This window comes from Onychostoma macrolepis, chromosome 14, assembly GCF_012432095.1.
Source record: "Onychostoma macrolepis isolate SWU-2019 chromosome 14, ASM1243209v1, whole genome shotgun sequence".
NCBI lineage: Eukaryota > Metazoa > Chordata > Actinopteri > Cypriniformes > Cyprinidae > Onychostoma > Onychostoma macrolepis.
Genome location: NC_081168.1, coordinates 20,530,045 through 20,553,973, shown reverse-complemented (window position 1 = coordinate 20,553,973; position 23,929 = coordinate 20,530,045). Strand labels below are relative to the sequence as shown.

Below are 23,929 nucleotides of genomic sequence, written 5' to 3'. Positions count from 1 at the left end.
TATGGGTCATAATTATCGATTTTTCTTTTATGCCAAAAATCATTAGGATATTAAGTAAAGATCATGTTCCATTAAGATATTTTGTAAATTTCCTACCGTGAATATATTCAAACTTAACTTTTGATTAGTAATATGCATTGCTAAAAACTTCAGATTTAAAGGTGATTTCCTTTAACGGTTTTTTTTTTTTTTGCACCCCCAGATTTCAGATTTTCAAATAGTTGTATCACAGCCAAATATTATCCTATCCTTTATTCAGCTTTCAGATGATGTATAGATCTCAATTTCCCAAAACCTGTATGACTGGTTTTGTGGTCCAGGGTCACTTATCTCAAATTGTGGGGCTTCTTGATGGGAGATGAGCTAATAAGCAATTAGACTTATGATTTTCACTTAGCAGAAGACTGAGAACACTGCTTAGATTTACTTTGCACACCAATCCAGTAACATTTACACTTGAAAGCAGACTCATTTGACTTGGATAAGTTAGCAACCACCTACAACACACTAGCAACTGCATAGCAACGTGCTAAAACACTCAAAACACATTAGCAACCACGGCAATGCCCTAGCTACTGGCCACAACACAAACAAATCCCCTTTTGTTTAAAAAAAAAAAAAAAAAAAGTTTTAAAATTGACCACTTTTTAAATGTCAGTGCTTGAAAAATATGGTTTGTTTATTAACCCAGCTGAATAAATGATGCATGTTATATATTTTAAAATTTCAAATTTATTGAAAGGTTAGTTAGAAAATGCAACTACCTTGTATGCTTGTGCTATGGATCCATGCAAGACTGTTTGCTCTTGCCTGTTACTTACGCACGCTCTCATGCTTTCAACGCAAGATGAAGCACATTTTCACGTGCTTCAGTAAGAGCACGTGCACGCCGTCGCGCGCAATTATCTAAAATTGATGAGTCGGTGCAAGATGACTCGATACCGGGAATGGTACCCCAATCTGTCTGTGATAACACGGGTTTGCGAGAGTTCTTCAGGTACCAAAGTTATCATGCTTTATCTCTGAATATGAACATGTGGTTTAGTGTCTTGCGAAACAGTTGCTGAACAAAGTTGCACGGCATGATATTAATTAAGGCAGACTTATTGACAGGTTTGATTGTGGTCAGCTGCTCATCTTCACATTATATCATCGCGTTGTTTTTATATTATTAATAAATCTTTAGCGCGTCAACATTATTCGGTGCAAAAAGTGAAGCATGTGATGATGATGAGTGATGTCTCCCCCCTATTAGTATTCGACGCAAATACTGATAATTCAAATTGAATTGGGTAAAAAAATAAACCTAAAATGTTTTAAACAGGATAAACGTGCCGAATACATTTCAAAGTTGCAGTAACTTACATATAGGAGCATGTGTTTCTGGGCATGTAGTTGTGATATTTTACACCACTGTGCACCAAAGATGAGAAAAATATGTAATATTTTAATTTTATTATGTTGCTGTCTTCGAATTTTTATCCTTTACATTTAAGTTGCATAATGCATTTAGCAAACGTTTTTATCCAAAGCGACTTATTTGAACAAATGAAATATAGGCTACAACTAGGAAGCATGCCATAGAAAAGGAGAAATGTAGAAAAGTCGGGAAAAATGATCCCACGATTATCTGCAAAGGCGGCAATATTCTACCATTCTACTTAGAAAAAGCATTGTTTACACACAGCTAAATATAATTAATACGTATTAGAATACGTAGTAGTAAAGTAACGTTAGGAATTACATTTATTTTTTGGCGCCGAGAAACACAAATGTCAGTGTATTTTTGTAGTTTTTCATTACCTCCATGCTTGTTGATGCATTATGGGTATTGTATTTCAGTATGTTGTTTCCTATGCAGTAGTAATTCCTATTGAAGATATGACCCTGAAAGCAGTTCATCATATTCTACTATTCATTTTAAACTCTTAGCATATACCCTAAAAATTCACATATTCCCCATTTCCTTTAAATAATTCTAGTTAACGAAATAAGAACTCAGTAGTTTAGTAGTTATTATAGCGGATGTTGCACTTGTACAGTTCATGAACAACAACAGTCTGTGATGCTTGAATCTTTTCCTCCCCTTCCCTTAGATCCGAGTGGCTCTGCTGTAGTGAGAGAGGTGTGGAGCACTGAAAGCTCTTTCACAGGTAAGACTGCACCTTGTTGCTATCAGACCTCAACTGAATATATATGCACATATACCCTTTGTATTGTATTTGGACAATTTAGTTTAATTTAAAACAATTACATTTTTGTCCATGTATACAGAGAAATGGCTAGAATATTATTCCATTCCTCATAATTAGTTTGTTGTTGTTTGACTGTGTCTATTTCATATCTTCTTTATGCAGTGGGTTTTAGGATGACAAGCACTTAATCATAGTAAACCTAAAATATCCTAAATTGAACACTGAGCTGATAAGCACGTCTTATCAAATGTACCCTGATATTTGTGATATGTTTGTGTTTCAGATCATGACGGCCGCTGGTTGGGGGTGCGTCAAGGTTGGGGGTCCATCAAGGCTCGTCTACACAGTGATTCAGTTCGCTTGCAGCATCGAGGTGCAGCTCCAGAGCTGTTGGGGCCGGTACCTCGCGGCAGGTTTCAGGACAGCGGTGTTGATGTGTCTGTGATGGCTAGTCAGTATGGGAAGTCCCAACAGCGATTGTAAGTGTTGTTGCAAATAATTCAGCTTCATAAATAAAGATTGTACCAATGTAAGGAATGTTTCATGTAATTCCCAATCCATGTTATGCAGTATTCCATATGGACGTTCCAGTCGGAGAGGAGAGGGGTGGATGGACAAAATTGGAGCGGGAAACGCGCACAAATTTGGAGCAGAAGATGCAGAGAGAGGAGGGAAAAATTGGTTTAAAATTACAGTAAGAGTTAAACTATTCCTGTTAAAACTTACATCACTTGATTACCAGTGGATCTTTTACAGTGAATGGGTGCCGTCAAAATGAGAGTCCAAACAGCTGATAAAATCCACATGATTCCACTCCATCAATTAATGTCTTGTGAAGTACAAAGCTGTGTGTTTGTAATAAATCCATCAATAAGGTATTTTAACTGTTGCTTCCAGCTAAAATACATGTCCTAATCCATAATAACATGTAATTATATGTTTTTTGGAATATAGAAACATATTTGTTGAGAACTGTTTTAACTTGTAAATGGTGCTTGATCTGAGCATGTTCCTCACCTGAATCAGATGAGATGACTTTTACACAGGAGAGAGCAATATAGAGAGAGTCTTTTATTAAGATTTTGGCCAGTTTATAGTTAAAACACCTTAATGATGTGTTCTTACAAACACGCAGCTTTGCGCTTCAAGTCTTTTCGCTTGATGGAGTGGAGTTGTATGGATTATTGTGGTGTAGGAGTGTGCGATATTGACAAAAAATAATATTTCTATTTTCTGGGATTTTATCGATAACGATAATTAGACAATATTTTTCTGTATGCTATTGTGCTGGTACCTTAAGGACTGTCGTGGACAGCTGACTCCTAAAGTTTTTCATATTCTTTATGTTTTGTGTGGTGGTCAGTTCACACTGATAGAAATGAATCTTTTCCAACAAGTTTAAACTGATTTTTACATGTTATGGCCATTTTTACCTTTATAAAAGCCTTTTTTTTTTTTTTTTTTAAAGTGTCCATTATCTTTTGAGTCAAATTATTACATTTAATTAGTGAATTAGAATAATAAGACTTTTGGGCTGTTACCAAGCAAATGAAATCAGTATCAACAAAATTCATCTTTGCAATGCAGAGAAAACAAAGAAGCTGCATCTGAAGAAACAAAACAGTGCTGTGGCTGTGTTTGGAGTGATTTTTGTTGTCGAAATAAAGCAAAAACAGGAAATATGGTGTCTAAAACGTAAGTCTCTTAATTAACCTCTTGTTGATTGAACTGTTGTAAAAATAAACATTCACCGTAATTTTTGAAGTGTTATTTTTCGTTATTCTTCATGTGAAATTGATTAACTAGGCTATATGAAGTGGTACAAATAGCCTATATACATTTTGTGCCCCCATGTCTTTAATATTGTGTTCATTCTAAATGTAGTGAAAGTGCACTGAAAGAACACACTCTACGCACACGCGCTAGTGTAGACATCACGTAATGAATGCGTGCACTCTGTAGGTGTGTTTTGAATGGTTTTTGCAAAATACTCGATCATGTCAAATTGCACATCGTTTAGGCAACAATTGCGATATTATCGCAGACGATATATATCGCACACCCCTACTTTTTTTTTATTCAGCTGTTTGTTTCAGCTGTTTTTATTCAGCTGTTTTGGGTACTATGTAATTCAGTGGCTGCCGTCAGTTCAACAGAAGAAAGAAACTGAAATTAAAAAATATATATATATATATATATATATATATATATATATTTGGGTGAACTGTATTTTTAAGTGCAGACTGATTAATACACAAGAAGATATTAAACTAGAAAAAGCTACACTAATCTAATTTATGTCCTGATAACTGTTTGTTGTTTATTGCAGTGGTTCCCAACTTTTTTGCCAGGGACCCCTATTTTAGCATTCTTTTTGTTTGTTTGTTGGTTTGTTTCACAAATTTATATTTAAAAAAAAATCATTAAAAAAGTTTTTATTAAATGCTACCAGAGCAGAAACATTAAAATAATGACATTAACAACTGACTCTTAATTAACAAAAAAAAAAATGTTAGGTAACATGTTACCTAATTCTAATTCTGAATGTTAAAATAAAGTTTTGCCCAAAAAACAAAAAGTTTTTATAAAATAATAAAATCTTACATTTCAGACTTTAAAATTTTTACTTCATTTTTACACCCTGCCCCCTTCCTGTTTGGGAGTCACTGGTTTACTTCATCTGAAATGTTTACTTTTATTTCACAGATCCCACATGGAAAAAAGTATGATAAGAAATGGCTTCTAACATCACTACAGAATCTCTGCCCCATTGTGTTTATTCCATTACACGTAAGTGATCGCTGTGATTTGATCAGTTTAGCTAAGCCATGTTGTTTGTCCACAAGGGATCAGTATAGCTGTTTTATGTCAGTTGTGTTTTTAAATTAATGTATTTGTAATTGTTGATAATAATGGTTTTTAATGATTATTGAAAAAATATTTTTCAAAATAAAATGTATTATTCTTTACTTTTTATTTTGGGGTGATACATAAATACATACTCGCAGAGACGTGAGTTAACCTTTTAACTAACCTGTCAGTGAATTGTTAAATCACTGAATTACCAGTACATTATTTTCAGCTAATGTGTCTCTCTGTGTTTTTGTCTAGTACTCCACAGAGGGAAATAAAGTTCATTTCTATCTGGAGGATGCTGCTGCTGCCAGCGCTCTGTGCAAACTGACACGCAGAGTCACAGACAGTGAAGGGAACAGGGTACGGTGCTGTGTCATCTGTTGTAAAGCATTCATCTCGTTCTCATTACTGTGTTCTATCTTGAAACTGCTGACATGTTTTTTGTTCTTCAGGTGGCTGTGCTTATGAACAGTTGTTCCAGTCCCCCTTTTCTCCAAAGCGAGCTGAAGCCACAAGATCTGGAGTGTTTAAAGGTTTGACGTACAGCTGCTTCTTGCTGCAGTAACACTTGTGGTCTACAGGTGGCAGCTGTTGCATTTAACTGTTGTTCTTTTTTTGTGAAGCATTGCATGTCCAAACGCTTTGACGGTTCCCAGAAGTCTCTCGACCTGAACAACATCCGCACTGATCCAGGTAAAACTATACTGTTTGACTAACCAAAACCCTGACACTGCACAAAGTACCATAGATTTCCCAAGTCAAGATTAGTACAGTTTATTTTTAAGAAATTCAGTTGAGAGCTTTTTCAATACGATGGTTTTTTTTAAATATTTGACTCTTTTCCATCAGACCTTATTTCCCATAATATTGAGATGATTTTAAATCAAGAAAACTGCATGCAAGCTGTGATCAAAATCATACAGGAGAATATCCCAGAGGTAAGACTTAAGACTTAAGGGTTTGTTCAGATCATTAATCTAAACATAAGAAATAGTGATTCTAACCTTAGTTGAATTAAATTCAGTAGTTTTTTATTACTAATTTTGGTTGCTGATTCCAAAAATAGTGTCTGTTTTACTCAAGTATGTCACGCTTTCTGACAAAATATGCATTTTATAGCATTTTTGCTTTTGACAATTGTTTGTAAGGTGGAGAAGTCTTATATTATCCCATAATCACTAGAAAACTGCCATAAAGACATGATTCCTGTCCTTTCTCTCACATTACAACTGTTTGTTTAGTTCTCAGTCCATTTTCACATGCATTAATGATTCTAACACATTGTTTTATGCTTAATCCTGATTTTAAAATTAGGATTATGGCTAGTGACAGAAGAAAATGCAAACATGACCCAGATGTTTTTTTCTACATCTGTGCTTTTTTTTCTGACACAGGACTACATTATCTTGGCATTCAGCTAAATAATGTTTATGACAGAGTAGCTCTAAGATCCATGAAGGTTTACTATGATCAGTTGAGAAGTGTGTCAAAGGCCAGGTGTTCATTGCTTCATGACCAGTTTGGCAGCACTAAAGAATAAAAATAGTAACTTCATCTGATCCAGTAAAGTTCAGCCACAATGTCTGGACAAAAATAGGAAATCAAAACATCCAGCTGGTGAAAACATTAAACTATGCAGTTTTATTTCTAGGGTACACAGCTGTGGGTAGGCCATGCTCAGACACTGATTCCAGGAAACACTTTATTTATCTTATTAACACTTTCATAATAGTAGATGAAAGAATATAATCGTTGATCAGCAATTGTATCACATGTGATTCTATAATTAAGAATTCATTCATTCATTCATATGTGTGATATTGCACAGAATATGCCATCAGTAATTTCTAATCAGGTTTCTGTTTGAATGTGATGTTTAGAAATAAGATATTGTCTAAGTTTAGATATTTAAACGTTCTGTTTTATTTTTGAAATGTATTGCAGTTGGTGCTCATGATTCATTCCGAAATTGAATTCCTAAAATTCTAAAATAATTTACTAACAGTCAAGTTGTTTCAAATTGTTGCCTTTGTCTTCTCTGTGGGATGCAAAAAGAGATTATTGACAGAACATTGACAGTCTTTTCCATAAATGAAATCAAAAGTCACAAAAAAAAAGTCCCACAAAGGTGATTCATATCATATGACACGTTCTATATTCTATATTCCTAAGTCTTCTGAAGCCATACAATAACTTAGTATGAGGCAGGAATTCAGACTTTTTGGTCAGTTGAAGCTCTTTGACTTAAAATACTTTCTTGAAAAATGTCATTTCTAAATAAATGTTCAAACATAATTTTTTAAATAAAAAGTGAATCTACATATTGATATTTTTATTTTTTTATGGTTTAATTATTAGAATTTCTGACCCTGGACCACAAAACCAGTCATGAGGGTCATTTTTTAAATTGAGATTTATACATTAATAAATAAGCTATTCATTGATGTATGGTTTGTTAGGATAGGAATATTTAGCCGAGATACAACTATTTGAAAATCTGGAATCTGAGGGTGCAAAACAAATCAAAATAGTGAGAAAATTGCCTTTAAATTTGTCCAAATGAAGTTTTTAGCCATGCATATTACTAATCAAAAATTAAGTTTTAATATATTTACAGTAGGAAATTTACAAAATATCTTCATGGAGCATGATTTTTACTTAATATCCTAGTGATTTTTGGCATAAAAGAAAAATCGATAATTTTGACCCATACAATGTATTTTTGGCTATTGCTACAAATATACCAGTGTTAAGACTGGTTTTGTGGTTCAGGGTCACATTTCATCAACTCCCCCAAATCCTTCTTGTAACATTTTTCTCTGTATCTGTCTCTCTTTCTTTGATCCTTCTTAGTTGTTGTGTTTGAATCTGAGTAACAACAAGCTGTGTAAGCTGACTGACATTGCAGAACTTGTGAACAAAGCCCCTAATCTGCAGTCCCTGAACCTGTCTCATAATGAGGTGAGAGTCACTCAGTCCCTGCTGTTATCATCTGTTATCGCTATTGTCACACAATATTAGCCCATTTAATTCTTTAGTTTCTATTTACTCGACTGCAAGCTCCACATAATTTACTTTCAGTATCTGTTGTGTTGCCATATTGTCTTTTCATTCTCTGTCTGCAGCTGAAGTCAGAGCAAGAGCTGGATAAGGTGAAGGGGTTCAGGCTGGTGGAGCTCTGGTTGGACAGGAACCCACTGTGTGATGGCTTCAAAGATCAGACCACATACATCAGGTCAGTGCCAGTGACACGGCAAGGGTAAAGGTCAAAGGTGGTACAGTTAGCTGAAAGAATACTTAAAATAATCACGGTTCCTCATAGACATGATCCCAGACCTGTTGGTAAAGTAACTATAGAAAATCACTATAGTTCTTTAAAAGCCTGAAGGTATAATGTAGCCTAATTTTAAAAGTGATTTATAGACCTGAAAAATGTAAATTTAAGAAAACAGGCATTTTGAATATTGTTGTGGGCAACGGAGGGCCTTGAAGTCAGAAAGGTTGAGAACCACTGGCCTAAAAGAAGATGATTTTCAGGTTATCCAAGTAGCATCCATGATGTTTCTCTCTGACACAGTAACAGAGTCCAGTACAGTCTCATATAGTCCCATTCTGGCCCACACAGTCTTGTAGTACTTAATATACCTGGAATATCATCTAAAAATAATCATCAAAACCTGGCATTGCAGATGTTAACACATAATTCATTGCTTGTGGTTTATTTCATCTGCTTCAGAGTATCCATCATTATTTAGTTACTGTGGTTCAGAACAAATTGTAAGTTGTCTGAAAAAATTGCGGTGTTTCTGTCTTTTAAATGGCACTCTGTTCATTTGTTATAAGTGCATTCACATGTGCAAGTGTGTGACGGACTGACATGTCCAGAATGTCTTTCATTTCAGTTGGATTTTCTTTCCTCCTTCTTTCCAAATCACAGCAGCAGCTGCATCCTGTGTTGATTCTGGGGCTTTAACAAAACCATTCCTTCTTTCTTTCTTCCATAAAGCAACATTGGTTATGCATGAAGTTGATCCCAGCCTTCATAACAGGGAACTGAATAAATGATAATAAAAAATATGTAGGCTGTTTTTCAAGATAGTTATAATAAAAAATCACTTATTTCTTCCTTATCAAGACATCCACATGAAATAGTATGGTGGCATTTCAAGGGAAATCAGTCCACATTTTTGTGTATGTAATGTAGTAAATGTGTTTGCTCATGTTCGCCCCTGTATTCCTGCTCCAATCAGACTGCCGTTTCTGGATAGCCAGTGACTGATAAGATCCCACTCTCTGTCTACTACAAAAAGCCTACAGTGATGACAATGAAGAAGGAAGTTGATGGAAGGAAGATGGCTGTTCCAAATCTCCATGTTGTTGTATAAAAATGGCTTGGGGACAAATTTTCATGCTAGAGATGAGTTGGGAAATGCTCCTGAAAACAGGAATAATTCATACTACTAATAAAAAATAAATAAATAAAATGAGACCATTTATGTCTATGTGGCAAGTCAGTACTGATGTAAAGAGGACTCTGTTTTGGAGCTGCTGGGATCGGTTTCATTGTATTACTATTTCTCTCATAGCTAACTTTATTTTCATGGCTTTTTCGCTAGAAGATGCTTTTTGATGGTTATCAGGGCATCAATGCAAAGGCTACTTTAGGGCTATTCAGTTAGCTTCATTTGAGGGCTGGATTATACAGATTGAAAATTTGAGGTGGGCCAAGGGGGAGGGAGGCCTATAAAATCAGAAATCAAACTGAAAAGCCTATTCAGCAGTAAAATATCTAATTAAAGTATTCTGACTGCATGAATATGCATGGCTCCTTCTCACTAATATTGTTAAATGTAACTGATTTTGGTTAAAGTTTCAACAAAACTATATTTGTTTTAAAAACCATAAACTACACACACACAATCTGCCATGGTTTTATAACAAAACCTTACTCCCCTAATAAATGTAATACATGACTATATTAATAATTTAGTATTCAATTGAATATACCACATTTCTGCCAAAACATGGTTAATGCAATTAGTGTTAAAGTACATTCATGGTAGATTTTTTTAATGGTGTCTGGGAGTAAACATTGCGTTAAACTCAAAGTATATTTCGGTTTTCACGGACACATTCAGCCTAAGTGTAATGCTTCTTTTGAATGAAGATGAATGGTGGGTCACTAATTGAATAACCCTGCTTTTTTTGATAACCTATTGAGTCTGCAGTCATCAACTGTACTTAAATGCACTCGTGTATTCATAAATGTATAATAAAGCCACAGCACCCAACACAATTTGGTTTTTCACTGAGCTTGCATGGCTTTCATTGACAGTCATTTGAGAACTTGTCTATGTCTGTTAAAGTAGAAATACTTTCTCCTATTCAAGTTTAATATTCAGAGAATGTTTCCGTAAGCCATTTCTAGGTGAAAGATTATTTTTTTGTGATAATCTTGTGTTTTGTACATGCTGGGGTGTAAGTGACTGACAGCAGTAGGGTTTAAAATCTAAAAACTGAATCCACTCAGAGAGTGTGTTGCAAATAGGGTTAAAACAATTTAATCTGTGCTGAACCTGGTACAGTATTGTTTCAGATGATTTTACAACACATTTCAGAAATCATTTGTTGTGATTGCATACACAATAAAGAAATAAAAATCAGGAGAAATGGCTTGCGAGTGCACAGGTGAATGTGGTGTGTGTGCGCCTGCTGTAATGATCAGGTGTAACACTGTTTTCCTCTTGTCTTTCTTGTCTTGTGACAGTGCTGTGCGTGAGAGATTTCCCAGGCTTCTCAGATTGGTGAGGGTTTTTTATTTGTCAATAATGTTTTGAACAGGACTCAATGTACGGTACAGTTATTAGTGTTTGTCAGAAATAAAGTCAGTCAATCATTAATCGGTCAAGGACAGGAAGCCTGATTCCATGCTGGCTGTCTAAAGAACACATTGCATGTGATCATTGGTGTCATTGGGCACTTTTCCAACTGTAATACAGAAGTTTAAAGTCAACAAGAAATTAAAATTGATCCTATTTAGCTGTTAATGTGCATAATTAAGCAGTGCATGTTATTTTAGAGAAACAGTATTTAATCTATCGTCAAAATGTGATCACTAGCCGTTGCACAAGTGAATTGGATGTGTGTTATTTCTGTAGGACGGTCATGTGCTTCCACCTCCAATCTGCTTTGATGTGGAAACACTCACAAACATCCCTCCTTGCAAGGTAACCCGAGAGTCAGCAGTGTTATATTGACCTGAGGAGTGTTAATGTGAAGTTTTTGACTGGATGTGTCTGCGTAACTAATTCAGGGCAGCCACTTTGCATCGAATGAAATTCAGGGTCTCATTCAGCGTTTTCTGCAACAGTAAGTGCATGTGTGCAATTGTTTTCCTGTAGGATGCTCTTTAGTATTCTGTAAAGCATGCTTTTGTCAGCAGTGATGTGTGTTTGTGTTTGTTTTGTGGCAGTTATTACTGTGTGTATGACTCTGGGGACAGACAGCCGCTGCTGGAGGCATATCACGATGATGCCTGCTTCTCTCTCAGCCTGCCATCCATAAACCATCTCTCCAGGTAAAACACCACTCTTCTTTGATGGCACTCTGCTGTCTTATATATATACAGTCATGGCCAAAAATATTGGCACCCTTGGTAAAAATGATCAAAGAAGGCTGTGAAGGTTAATCCTTTTGATCTTTTATTTAAAAAATTCACAAAAATCTAACCTTTCATTGGATAATAAGCATTTAAAATGGTTGGAAATATCATTATAAAATAAATGTTTTTCTCTAATACACATTGGCCACAATTAACGGCACCCTTTTATTCAATACTTTTTGAAACCTTCATTTGCCAGTTTAACAGCTGTAAATTTTCTCCTATAATGCCTGATGAGGTTACAGAACACCTGACAAGAGATCAGAGACCATTCCTTCATCCAGAATCACTCCAGACCCTTTAGATTCCCAGCTCCATGTTGGTGCTGCTTCTCTTCAGTTCACCACTCATTTTCTATAGGGTTCAGGTCAGAGGACTGGAATGGCCAGCAGAAGCTTGGTTTTGTGCTCAGTGACCCATTTTTGTGTTGTTTTTGAGGTTTGTGTTTGGATTATTGTACGGTTGGAAGATCCAAACATGGCCCATTATAAGATTTCTAACAGAGTCAGTCACTTATTGATTTTTTTATCTGTTGGTATTTGATAGAATCCATGATGCCATGTGTCTAAACAAGATGTCCAGGACCTCCAGCAGAAATATAGGCCCACAACATCACAAATACAGCAGTATATTTCATTGTACACATGGGGTACTTTTTATCCCTGTGTTCACCAAACCCATCTTGAGTGTTTGCTGCTAAAAAGCTCATTTTTTAGATTCATCTGACCACAGAAGCCAGTCCCAGTCGTGTCTGATAACTGAATATGCTGGAGTTTGTTTTTGGATGAGCGAGGAGAATTTTTCTTGAAACCCTCCCAAACAACATGTGGTGATGTAGGTGCTGTTTGACAATTTTTTTTAAAGGTTTTCTGACCCCGAGACTCAACTATTTTCTGCAATTCTCCAGCTGTGGTCCTTGGAGAGTCTTTAGCCACTCAAACTCTCCTTCTCACCGTGCATTAGGACGATATAGACACATCCTCTTCCAGGCAGTTTCACAACATTTTATGTTGATTGGAAATTCGTAATTATTGCCCTGATGGTGGAAATGGGAATTTTCACTGCTCTAGCTCTTTTCTTAAAGCCACTTCACTAATTTGTGAAGCTCAATTATCTTTTGCTGCACCTCAGAAATATATTCATTGATTTTTCTCATTGTGATGGATGATTAAGGAAATTTGGGCTTTGTTTTCCCTCCTATTTATATTTCTGTGAAACAGGAAGCCATGGCTGGATAATTTCATGTTCATCACCCTGAAGTGCTCAAAATTGTGAATATGAATGGGAATATACTTCAGAGAAATTTTACTCATAAGAATTTCTAGGGGTGCCAATAATTGTGTCCAACGTGTATTTGAGAAAAACTGTTATTTCATAATGGCATTTCCCCCCCATTTTAAATTCTTATTATCCAATGAAAGGTTAGATTTTTGTGAATTTTTTTAATAAAAGATCAAAAGGATTAACAATGCAGTTTAATTTTCACAGCCTTCTTTGATCATATTTACCAAGGTTGCTGATATTTACATAATATAAACCTGTAATATTTAAACCTACTAAAATGACTAAACAAAATTACTAAACTTGAACTAAAATTAAAATGAAACAGAAAATAAAATAAAATAAAAACAGATTCAAATATTATTAAAAGTATAATGTCCCAATGTAAAAATTATAATGTAAAAAAAAAAAGAAAAGTAAAAAACTTAATGGTCCTTAAAGTAGGCTTTATTTGTCTTTACTATGTTACGTAATTGTTATATATTAGAACTATCATTTTTAACATTTATGGGTTTTTTTTTAATGATTTTTAAAATGTGATCCAGATTTTTGTCAAAAAAAAATTCATACTACACAATTTTTTTAGTGGGGAAATAAATAAATTTAAATATAAAAAATATTTTTAGTGTTTGTAAATGTTCAGAATTGTATATGATATACAAATGTATTTTTGGTCTCATTTTTTTTTCCTATAATTTTGCAGGTGCAGGTTAAAAAATTATCATGAACATAGCCGCAACATCAAGAACATCAAAGATCCCTGTATGTTTCACACATGAGAAACGAGCAAATAATAAAGTTTAAAAAAAAGATCAATATCTGTCATCTACAGTCATCATCTTCTTTACAGCCGCTCGTTTCCACCTGCTAAAACGCTCCCGCCTGACTGTAGTCGCCTTCCTCAGTGAGCTCCCAAAGACCCAGCATGACATGAATTCAGTCAATGTTGATGTCAACACATACTCAGTGAGTTCCTCAATGATTTTAACACTATCACTGAAGCTCTTGTTTTGTAATTTGCATTTTTTTAAATATTTTGTTTTCCTGCTTTCTCCATAGAGGACTTTATTATCGTTCACAGCGAGTGGAGTGTTCAAAGAAGGTGAGTCTTACTTGAACACATTTACATGTGTCAGCAAAACAGTTGATCAGATAGCGTTATGTTTTCAACTCAGTGTTTGTTTTCCTGTCTTCAGCTGATGACAAATTGAGAGACCAGGTCAAGGCTTTCTCCAGAGTCTTCATCACAGTTCCAGCTCGGAATTCTGGGTAGGAAAAGCCAGTAGCAAATCACAAGCATGAGCAAATAAAAACACTCACTGCTTTGGGCTGTATTTTATTACTTAATATGGTTATCTTAATTTACTGGCTTTCCCCCACAGACAAACTGAATTTCCCAGAGTTCATGTATGTGCATGTCTGACCTTTCAGCTGACAGTTAAAGCAATCATCTTTAGTCACTTGGTCAAAATTAGCTCTTACTAAAAATAGAGTTGATTGGTGCATGTTTATCGGTATTTGTTGCATTCTGCAGTCTGTGTATTGTGAACGACGAGCTCTTTGTGAGGAACGCCACCAGCGAGGAGATACGCTGTGCATTTGCAGCACCAGCCCCCTCGAATAGCCCAGTGCTGCCCACCCTCACGGCATCCCAACAGGAAATGCTCTCCGCTTTCTCCCAGATGTCTGAAATGAACCTGGAATGGTCTCAAAAGTGAGCAGAGAGCAAAAACCATGCTCTTATACTTGCAATACTTAATTATAGAACTAGATATAGAAGTTTCTTTCTATTAATGATGTGGGAAATACTAGGGCTGGGCGATATGAGGCTTAATACAAAAGCAGCTATTTTGCTATTTATTTTGTTTATTTGCATGCAAAGAAGTAAGTTATACTGTATTAGCAAGACAGTTTACAAATGAGAGTCCCGAAAAATGAAGTAGTTTTCATTTGAAAAATGTTTAATTTTAAAATAGGCATTATCACATTGTTATTTAGAAAAGTAAAAAAAAAAAAAAAATCATTGAATTTCCAGTGGAGATGACTATATATTGTTACTTTTAATGTAAAGTTGCCCTTACTTTGATGTGAGGTTTTGGTCATACCGCCCACCCCTAGTCAATATTATCCCAACCCTGTTGGTAAGGCTTGTGTATTGCTGTCAGATGTCTGCAGGATAACGCGTGGGATTTTCACAGAGCTGCTCAGATTTTCACAGAACTCAAGGTATGAATCTGCTTGGCCAATTGATAGAAATGCAATATGTTCAATATTCCCTCACTTCAGCAGTTTATTTTGCTGCTAATAAATAATCAGAAATTAAAAGATATTGGCATTAACCACTGAAAGCCACACTAGTTTAAATGTTTCCAATGCTGATTAACCTTCTCAAAACTTGTTGCCAGTCTTTGACTGGATGAGCTGAAGAATTTATCTCAATCTCCTCAGAGATCAGGTGATTTGTGAACATGTTGTAAATCATTGCTTTTAATTTGTTAATTAGTGTTCAGATCTGAGGTGGACCATGTGCTTTTGAAATCTATTTGCATCCATTTTGAGGCTTTGGGATTTGAAATTTATCATTATTCATTATAATATTTTGTCTCCTTTAGGGTCAAGGAAAGATCCCAGAAGCTGCTTTCATAAAATGAAAACAACAAACATACAGAAATGCATATGTATGTACATAGTTTTATTTGTTGTTTAGCAGGCATTTAATTATGATGTGTTAAACTGAAATGAAACAGATACTTGTTTTATATTAATTACAGAGTTTTATTTGAGTTTTTTTTTTCCTAAAAGGGTTATACCTCAGGTTTATGCTTGAATAAATTACAGCACTGTTCCTACATTAATTTTAAAAGCACTTTTTCAGTTTTAATTGTGATGTCTGAAGTATGTGCTGAGCTTTTGTTGGTGTTGTGTTAAATGTGATGTTTTCATGGCAATAAAGTTTGTTTACTCAGCAAGATCAAGAAATCAATACCTTGTCAAGTTGTTGCTATATTAAAATAATAATTCTAACTATTGCTAAATGTAACACACTAAAATCATGACAGCACTTGAGGAATATGTGGCCCTTACCAGACAAAATTTCAGGTAAACTTTTGTGCACGTGACTAATCAATACAGAATTAATTATACAGAATGAGTTGGAATGTTGAATTTGTTATTATATATCAGTAATTCTATGGAACTTAATCTAATCTTTATTACATAAGGCTCTACACAATAAAAAATAATGGGTCCCACTTTATATTAGGTGGCCTTAACTACTATGTACTTACATTTAAATTAATTATTTGGTACAATGCACTTATTGTGTACATACATGTTTTTACATTGTACTTATATTTTTAAAAATACCTATATGTAGTTACATCTGTAATTAATTTATGTAATTACATTTATAATTACACTGTTGACCCATCACTTACACCTTAACCCACCCTTAAACCTACCCATACCACCAAACCTGTCCCTAACCTTACCCGTATCCCACCTCAATAGCAGCAAAAGTGTTTTGCAATACAATATGAACACAATAAGTACATTGTACTTATTTTTCTGATATAAGTACATAGTAGTTAAGGCCACCTAATATAAAGTGTGACCAAATAATGTAAATCTACGTAAGTTTGGGTACAGTAATTTCTAGTCATATGTCAACATCTAGATGAAGCGTTGAATTGACCGTCCCAACATGGCGAATTGACGCAACCAACTTCCGGCATCTTCAGTTACGTTGACGTCATGACGCACACTCCTTCAGTCCGAGTATGAAAACAATAAACAACCCGTTGGCCAGAGGACCTGTCGCATATTTCAGTGACATTTATTATTAAAAGTAGAACCGGGGTGACCTGTTTCAACACAAGTATCCTCTTTTAAACGCTGCTTTGGACAACCTGACGTCCAAAAACGAAGAACCGGGGGATTTTGGTGTCAAAGGACAGGAAGTTAGACGGTTTTAACCCTTCTTTGCCATCGCAGTACGCTTGTATTATTGTATTCTCATTTTCACACACTACCGAGGGGGGTTTAGGTCTGTTATGCAGGACTGGTCTCTTGTTTCGCCGCCTCTCTGCTCCCTCTCCCCGTCTGCTCTGGCCCTATGTCTCGGTGGCTCTTCCCCTGGTCGGGCTCAATAAAGAAACGGGCCTGTCGGTACCTCCTGCAACACTACTTGGGCCACTTCTTGGAGGAAAGACTCAGTTTGGACCAGCTGAGCTTGGACCTGTACAATGGCAGCGGGGTCATTAGAGAAATTAACCTGGATGTGTGGGTAAGTGTGGGATGAGACATGCCCAGGCCAGTTTTCTTGTCCAAGTGGCCCTTATTTCCAGTATTTCGCAATATCTAATCTTGAGTATGAGATCAACACATCTTGTTAGTTGAAGGAGCACTCATGTTTCCAAGAGTTTGATGACTTGTGCAGAAAAGGCTACATCTTCGATCTTCTTCCTGGTCTTAAGTCACAGTGATCAAGGCTTACTTAATTTTACTTTCACATTTTTAGTCTAATAACTTTATTATGTTTTAAAATTTTTGTGGAGTTTTTATGTAGAGTTGGGCCTGCAAATGAGTGCTAATAAGTCAGTGTAAAAGTGTAAACAAAATGTAAATAATATTTCAATTTAATTAAATTATTTAAAATTTAAATAAATCAAACAGTACAGCATTATATATAATAATATAAACGCTTTTTCAAATATTGATTTACACTTGTTTATTTTATTTTATTTACAGTATAAATTGGGTCTTTATACATACAAATATTTAGACACCTTTTCAATTTTAGGATGAGGATGATTATATTCTATGGCATCTAAAAGACTGAAAACCCCTGATCTAGTACAGCATCCTTCCCCTGTTTCACAGTCATTTTGACATCTTCTGTTCTAACATGTGATCACTTGACCTTCAGATTCTTAAATATTCTCTGAATCCTCTTTTCAGGCAGTGAATGAGTTGTTGGACTCATTGGGAGCTCCGCTGGAGATTGTTGAAGGTTTCGTGAACAGCATCGCAGTGACCATTCCCTGGGCGGCACTTGTGACAGAACACTGCATCCTTGAAGTCACTGGATTGCAAATAACATGCAGACCCAAATACAGAACCAGTGAGTTCTGTGGAGCTTTCTTTGTGCACTCATTTGGTCTAATACATAAAGCCATATTTTATATAGGACTGACTTATTGTGTAATTGTGTTTTCTCTGATCTCGGTTAGACGGGAACTGGGATTCCCAAGGTTGGTCGTCATGCATGACGTCCAGCATGCAGCTGGCCGAAGAATGCCTGAAGGACCCACCCGAGGCGTCAGAAGAGCCGCCTGCTCCACTGGAGGGGCTGGAAATGTTTGCACAGACCATCGAGACAGGTGTGTAGCATTTCTTGTGTCTTGGAGTGTGATTCTGTACATTTGTATTGTTACATTTGTAGATGATTGCCTAACTGTATATTGTCACATACTGTTTGTGTGTTTGCAGTCTTACGTCGAATAAAAGTCACCTTCCTGGACACCATCGTGCGAGTAGAACACCATTCCCTGGACGCTGAGACTGGGGTCGCCTTAGAGATGCGCATTAAACGGTGAGGCCATAAATTTCAAATTTGCACATTTATGAATGCATTTTGGTAGATGTGCCATTGAAGAATGACATGGATCTTTAGAATTTTGATTCTGGTTATTCAAAAATAAACTAATGTTCAAAAGTTTGGGGTCAGATTTTTTATGTTTTTTAAAAGTCTCTTATGCTGTTTTCTATTTTAATGTATTACAAAATGTAATTTATATAAATTACATCATTACTCCAGTATAACATAATCCTTCAGAAATCATTCTAATATACTGATTTGGTGTTCAAAAAATGTATTCTTATTATCAATGTTAAAAATTTGTGCTGAATAATTGAATAATGAATAAAAAACATTTTTGTGGAAACTGTGAAAGGTTTTTTTCAGTGTTCTTTGATGAGTAGAAGGTTCAAAAGAACAAATTTTTAAATGGAAATCTTTTGTAATTAAATGTTTTTACTGTCACATTTGATCATTTTATATGCCCTTGCTAAATAAAAGTATTAATTTCTAAATTGTAATGACCCTAAACCTTTGAACAGTAGTGCATGTTACTGGAAAAACATATTTTTCCAAGTCAAAATACTTGAAAATCTTTGCATTCTTTTAGTCGATTCACAGGTTGAACTAAAAATACACATTGACTCATAAACATCAATCATATCCTTCAGAACAAACCTTGCATGCTTGAGTTTCTAGAGCAGTGTTGCCAAGTCTGCGTTTTTCCCGTGGAATTGGGCTACTTTAACATTGTTGCTGCAGGTTGTTTTTCATGTCTGCGGTTTGAAGCAACCCCAATGTGATATTTATTCCCTGGAATGTGAATTTTACCAGGGGAACCCCACCAAAAAACGTGTATTTCACCCTCCGGAACATGGTTTTTACTGGGGGACCCCCTCAAAACTCGATTGAGCTAGTTTTGGGCTAGCTTTGAGTAGCAATTGGGTGGGTTTTGTTGTTAACTCCTGGCAACCCTGCTCTAGAGTGCATTCCATTGTTTGTGACCAATCTGTGTTCTGTCCCTGGTGGAAACATGTGATACTGCAGAGTGGACTATTGTGATGAGGCTGTGAGAGACTCAAGCCAGACAGTGCCTGTAGACATCCACCAGCCACCAGCCTTCCTGCACAAGATCCTTCAGCTCAACTCTGTACAGCTGCTCTATGAGACTCTCGGAGGATCACAGGTCAGGGAAACAATACAACCTGTTAATTAGTGGCTTTGCACTTACTATGACTCCTATTTTTTTTTTTTTTACCCTTTTTCCTGCATTTCACTTACACGCTAGCTTGTGTATTCATATTTAACATGGTGTACTACAAATATTGTTGATAAAATGATAAATTGCTTGTGATGTTCCTTGTGATGTGTGGCTTTGGTTAAAAGCATCTGCTAAATGAATAAATATAAATGTTGCTATGGCAAGCATAAAGTTATAATGGACAGTGATTTTCAATTCATCAATTTAGGGGCTAGTTCATTCTGATGACATGACGAGCAGCAGGGAGACGGATAAGATGGATGAAAATGATAGAGGTGGTAATGCCTCCAATGCCCCTCAATCATTACATCCCACCCCGAAGCCCCCCGAGCCTCTACTGATTGGACAATGCTCTGGATTCATAGAGACGACGGTCAAAATCAAACAGAATGAAATGCTGCCTGGGCCCAAGGTTTGTGTGCACAATAAAAATGAAGACTGAATGGGAATGTTTTAAGCATCATCATGAATCTTCTGAACTCTGAATCAAATCATTTGGCTTCATCATGAATAAAGGAGTTTCATTAGTGCAGAACAGGAAATTTATATTACTTTCTTTATTAACTAATTTGAATTTCCTCTTAGTTTGAGTTGGACGGTAAAGTCGGGTGTCTCCACCTGCTGCTGTCCCCCAGTCAGATCACACACCTGACGGACCTCCTGTCCTCCCTCTGCATCGAGACATCAGGTAACATGAGCAGTCTGTTCTGTGTTTGCTCATCGCTTTTAATCTGCTTTGTCTCATATCACAATTTCTCTGTTTTCAAATGAGACACATCTGCAATCATCATATGGCTGTTTGCACCAGCCTTAAAGGATACTTCATCCAAAAATGAAAATCCTGTCATTTACTCACTCTCAGGTTGTTCCAAACCTGTATAATTTTCTTTTTTTCTGTTGAACACAAAAGAAGATATTTTGAAGAATATGGGTAACCAAGCAGTTGATGGTCCCCATTGACTTCTATAGTAGTATGGATTTCTTTCTTTCTTTCTTACTTTCCTTTTCAAAATATCTTCTTTTGTGTATAACAGAAGAAATACACTTATTTCTTGGTTGAAACAACTTTTTTCATATTTGTTTGAACTATCCTTTTTCAGAATCAGAATGTTGCCAAGTGTGCAAAACGTTTAGGGAATTTGATATGGTTTCCAGGAGCTCAAGGTATTTACATACATATATATGCAAAAGAGGATATAAAGAAAAATATAAAAAGTATACTACTATGTTTTTCTACCTTTTTTAAATTTTTTAATTTTTTTAATTTTAATTTTTTTTTAAGATGTCTACATGTAGTAATTAGAACACATGCTGAACACACATTTAAATTAATTATTGTATACATATAAAAATATATTGTATAAAAATAATATAAGATAAATATTCTATTACTTAAATGATTAATCCTATTACTATTAAAATGCTAAAACATATATTCTACTGTCTAGGTTGTGTAAGCACCATAAGGATATTGATCTATAAACAACAACTAGATAGTGGTGGGTGTGCTAGCTGCTGTTCAAAATGGAGATTGCCTGTGGAAAAAAACAGTTCTTGTGCCTGGATGTTCTTGTCTGATTGGCAGTGTCCAGTGAAATGACTACTCTCTCTCTCTCTCTGTTGTCAGATGGCGGCGGTGGTGGTGGTGGTGTGTCCGGTGGGGGTGTTTCTAGGCCTCTGGGTTCTGATGATTTGCGATTGATTGAAGAAGATCTTAGTAAGCAGCTGAACTCAGAAATGTATGACAGAGATCTGGAGCTAGAAGCAGAACCATATGTCACCACTATGGAGAACGGAGGTGAGATGAATATAGTCAATATTTTGTTAGGATTATTGGAGATGACTGATTGTAATTATGGGTGTGTTCATTATGGCATACTTCTATATTACTAATAGATTTTTTTTCAGCAAGAAAATTAATTTTTGTTATGAATGACACAGTCATGGCCAAAAATATTGGCACCCTTGGTAAATATGATCAAAAAAGGCTGTGAAAATTAATCTGCATTGTTAATCCTTTTGATCTTTTATTTAAAAAATTCACAAAGATCTAATCTTTCATTGGATAATAAGCATTTAAAATGGGGGAAATATCATTATGAAATAAATGTTTTTCTCTAATACACATTGGCCACAATTAACGGCACCCTTTTATTCAATACTTTTTGAAACTTCCATTTGCCAGTTTAACAGCTCTACATTTTCTCCTATAATGCCTGATGAGGTTACAGAACACCTGACAAGAGATCAGAGACCATTCCTTCATCCAGAATCACTCCAGACCCTTTAGATTCCCAGCTCCATGTTGGTGCTGCTTCTCTTCAGTTCATCCACTCATTTTCTATAGGGTTCAGGTCAGAGGACTGGAATGGCCAGCAGAAGCTTGGTTTTGTGCTCAGTGACCCATTTTTGTGTTGTTTTTGAGGTTTGTGTTTGGATTATTGTACAGCTGGAAGATCCAAACATGGCCCATTATAAGATTTCTAACAGAGTCAGTCACTTATTGATTTTTTTATCCATTGGTATTTGATAGAATCCATGATGCCATGTGTCTAAACAAGATGTCCAGGACCTCCAGCAGAAATATAGGCCCACAACATCACAAATACAGCAGTATATTTCATTGTACACATGGGGTACTTTTTATCCCTGTGTTCACCAAACCCATCTTGAGTGTTTGCTGCTAAAAAGCTCATTTTTTAGATTCATCTGACCACAGAAGCCAGTCCCAGTCGTGTCTGATAACTGAATATGCTGGAGTTTGTTTTTGGATGAGCGAGGAGAATCTTTCTTGAAACCCTCCCGAACAACATGTGGTGATGTAGGTGCTGACTTGCTGCACATCAGAAATATATTCTTTGTTTTTTTTCTCATTGTGATGGATGATTAAGGGAATTTGGGCTTTGTTTTCCCTCCTATTTATATTTCTGTGAAACAGGAAGCCATGGCTGGATAATTTCATGTTCATAATCTCCTTGGAGTGTTCAAAATTGTGCATATGACTTGAATATACTTCAGAGATATTTTACTCATAAGAATTTCTAGGGGTGCCAATAATTGTGTACAACGTTTATTAGAGAAAAACATTTATTTCATAATGAAATTTCCCCCCATTTTAAATTCTTATTATCCAATGAAAGGTTAGATTTTTGTGAATTAAAAAAAATAAAAAGGATTAACAATGCAGATTAATTTTCACAGCCTTCTTTGATCGTATTTACCAAGGGTGCCGATATTTTTGGCCAAGACTGTACCTGCTGCACCCAAAAACCTGCAGCATTTGCTAAATTGTGTAGTGTGCAACAAGAGTGTGGAATAATGTATTCCGCAATGCAATATGCTCAAGCTGACCTTCAGTTTCATATGTGACAATATCAGCATGCCAGGAAGCAATAAGAGTTTGGGTATTTTAACTTCTCTTTATAGATTCTTTTTTGATTCAAATATAAAATATTTCTGAGGTGATAACTGGATGCCACTTGCTAAATAACACACTAATTCACATAATATTTTTTCTAAATGGTAGGCCATATGCAGCCATTTTCTCCAGGGGCCTCATTTATAGGTGCATCTCAATAAATTAGAATGTCGTGGAATAGTTCATTTATTTCAGTAATTCAACTCAAATTGCGAAACTCGTGTATTAAATAAATTCAATGCACACAGACTGAAGTAGTTTAAGTCTTTGGTTCTTTTAATTGTGATGATTTTGGCTCACATTTAACGAAAACCCACCAATTCACTCTACTCTCAACAAATTAGAATATGGTGACATGCCAATCAGCTAATCAACTCAAAACACCTGCAAAGGTTTCCTGAGCCTTCAAAATGGTCTCTCAGTTTGGTTCACTAGGCTACACAATCATGGGGAAGACTGCTGATCTGACAGTTGTCCAGAAGACAATCATTGACACCCTTCACAAGGAGGGTAAGCCACAAACATTCATTGCCAAAGAAGCTGGCTGTTCACAGAGTGCTGTATCCAAGCATGTTAACAGAAAAAAAAAAAAGTGGAAGGAAAAAGTGTGGAAGAAAAAGATGCACAACCAACCGAGAGAACCGCAGCCTTATGAGGATTGTCAAGCAAAATCGATTCA

General features: G+C 35.7%; 2 protein-coding genes across 4 annotated transcripts in view; both read left to right on the top strand.

Moving 5' to 3' along the window:
• Nucleotides 1-827: 827 nt before the first annotated feature.
• Nucleotides 828-15,966, top strand: nxf1a (nuclear RNA export factor 1a). 2 transcript variants are annotated; one of them, XM_058798774.1, is made up of 22 exons: nucleotides 828-997; nucleotides 2,097-2,153; nucleotides 2,479-2,674; nucleotides 2,766-2,889; nucleotides 4,902-4,985; nucleotides 5,307-5,411; nucleotides 5,504-5,584; nucleotides 5,675-5,744; nucleotides 5,901-5,989; nucleotides 7,905-8,012; nucleotides 8,177-8,286; nucleotides 10,819-10,855; nucleotides 11,210-11,278; nucleotides 11,365-11,420; nucleotides 11,524-11,628; nucleotides 13,697-13,755; nucleotides 13,844-13,959; nucleotides 14,053-14,095; nucleotides 14,169-14,262; nucleotides 14,528-14,707; nucleotides 15,159-15,219; nucleotides 15,606-15,966. In XM_058798774.1, the coding sequence occupies exons 1-22, from the start codon at nucleotides 916-918 to the stop codon at nucleotides 15,642-15,644; spliced, it is 1,965 nt and encodes a 654-aa protein (XP_058654757.1). In that variant the 5' UTR covers nucleotides 828-915; the 3' UTR covers nucleotides 15,645-15,966. The 2 variants fall into 2 exon arrangements, with proteins under 2 accessions (XP_058654757.1, XP_058654758.1); XM_058798775.1 differs by having other exon boundaries at nucleotides 829-997; nucleotides 14,190-14,262.
• A 782-nt stretch (nucleotides 15,967-16,748) lies between these two features.
• Nucleotides 16,749-23,929, top strand: part of atg2a (autophagy related 2A) — a 28,862-nt gene continuing 21,681 nt past the window's right edge. For both annotated transcript variants that reach the window (XM_058798104.1, XM_058798103.1), the window contains exons 1-8: nucleotides 16,749-17,278; nucleotides 17,953-18,115; nucleotides 18,225-18,374; nucleotides 18,484-18,586; nucleotides 19,619-19,757; nucleotides 20,041-20,244; nucleotides 20,418-20,520; nucleotides 21,460-21,630. In XM_058798104.1, the coding sequence (XP_058654087.1) occupies nucleotides 17,108-17,278; nucleotides 17,953-18,115; nucleotides 18,225-18,374; nucleotides 18,484-18,586; nucleotides 19,619-19,757; nucleotides 20,041-20,244; nucleotides 20,418-20,520; nucleotides 21,460-21,630 (1,204 nt within the window). In that variant the 5' untranslated portion in view covers nucleotides 16,749-17,107. The remainder of the gene's footprint in view (nucleotides 17,279-17,952; nucleotides 18,116-18,224; nucleotides 18,375-18,483; nucleotides 18,587-19,618; nucleotides 19,758-20,040; nucleotides 20,245-20,417; nucleotides 20,521-21,459; nucleotides 21,631-23,929) is intronic.

Excerpts from the sequence above, each read along its gene's own strand:
- nxf1a (XM_058798774.1), top strand. The coding sequence starts at position 916 with ATGAGTCGGTGCAAGATGACTCGATACCGGGAATGGTACCCCAATCTG. Across the intron at positions 11,279-11,364 it reads CAAACATCCCTCCTTGCAAG|GGCAGCCACTTTGCATCGAA; the intron begins GTAACCCGAGAG and ends TAACTAATTCAG. Across the intron at positions 14,263-14,527 it reads GTTCCAGCTCGGAATTCTGG|TCTGTGTATTGTGAACGACG; the intron begins GTAGGAAAAGCC and ends TGCATTCTGCAG.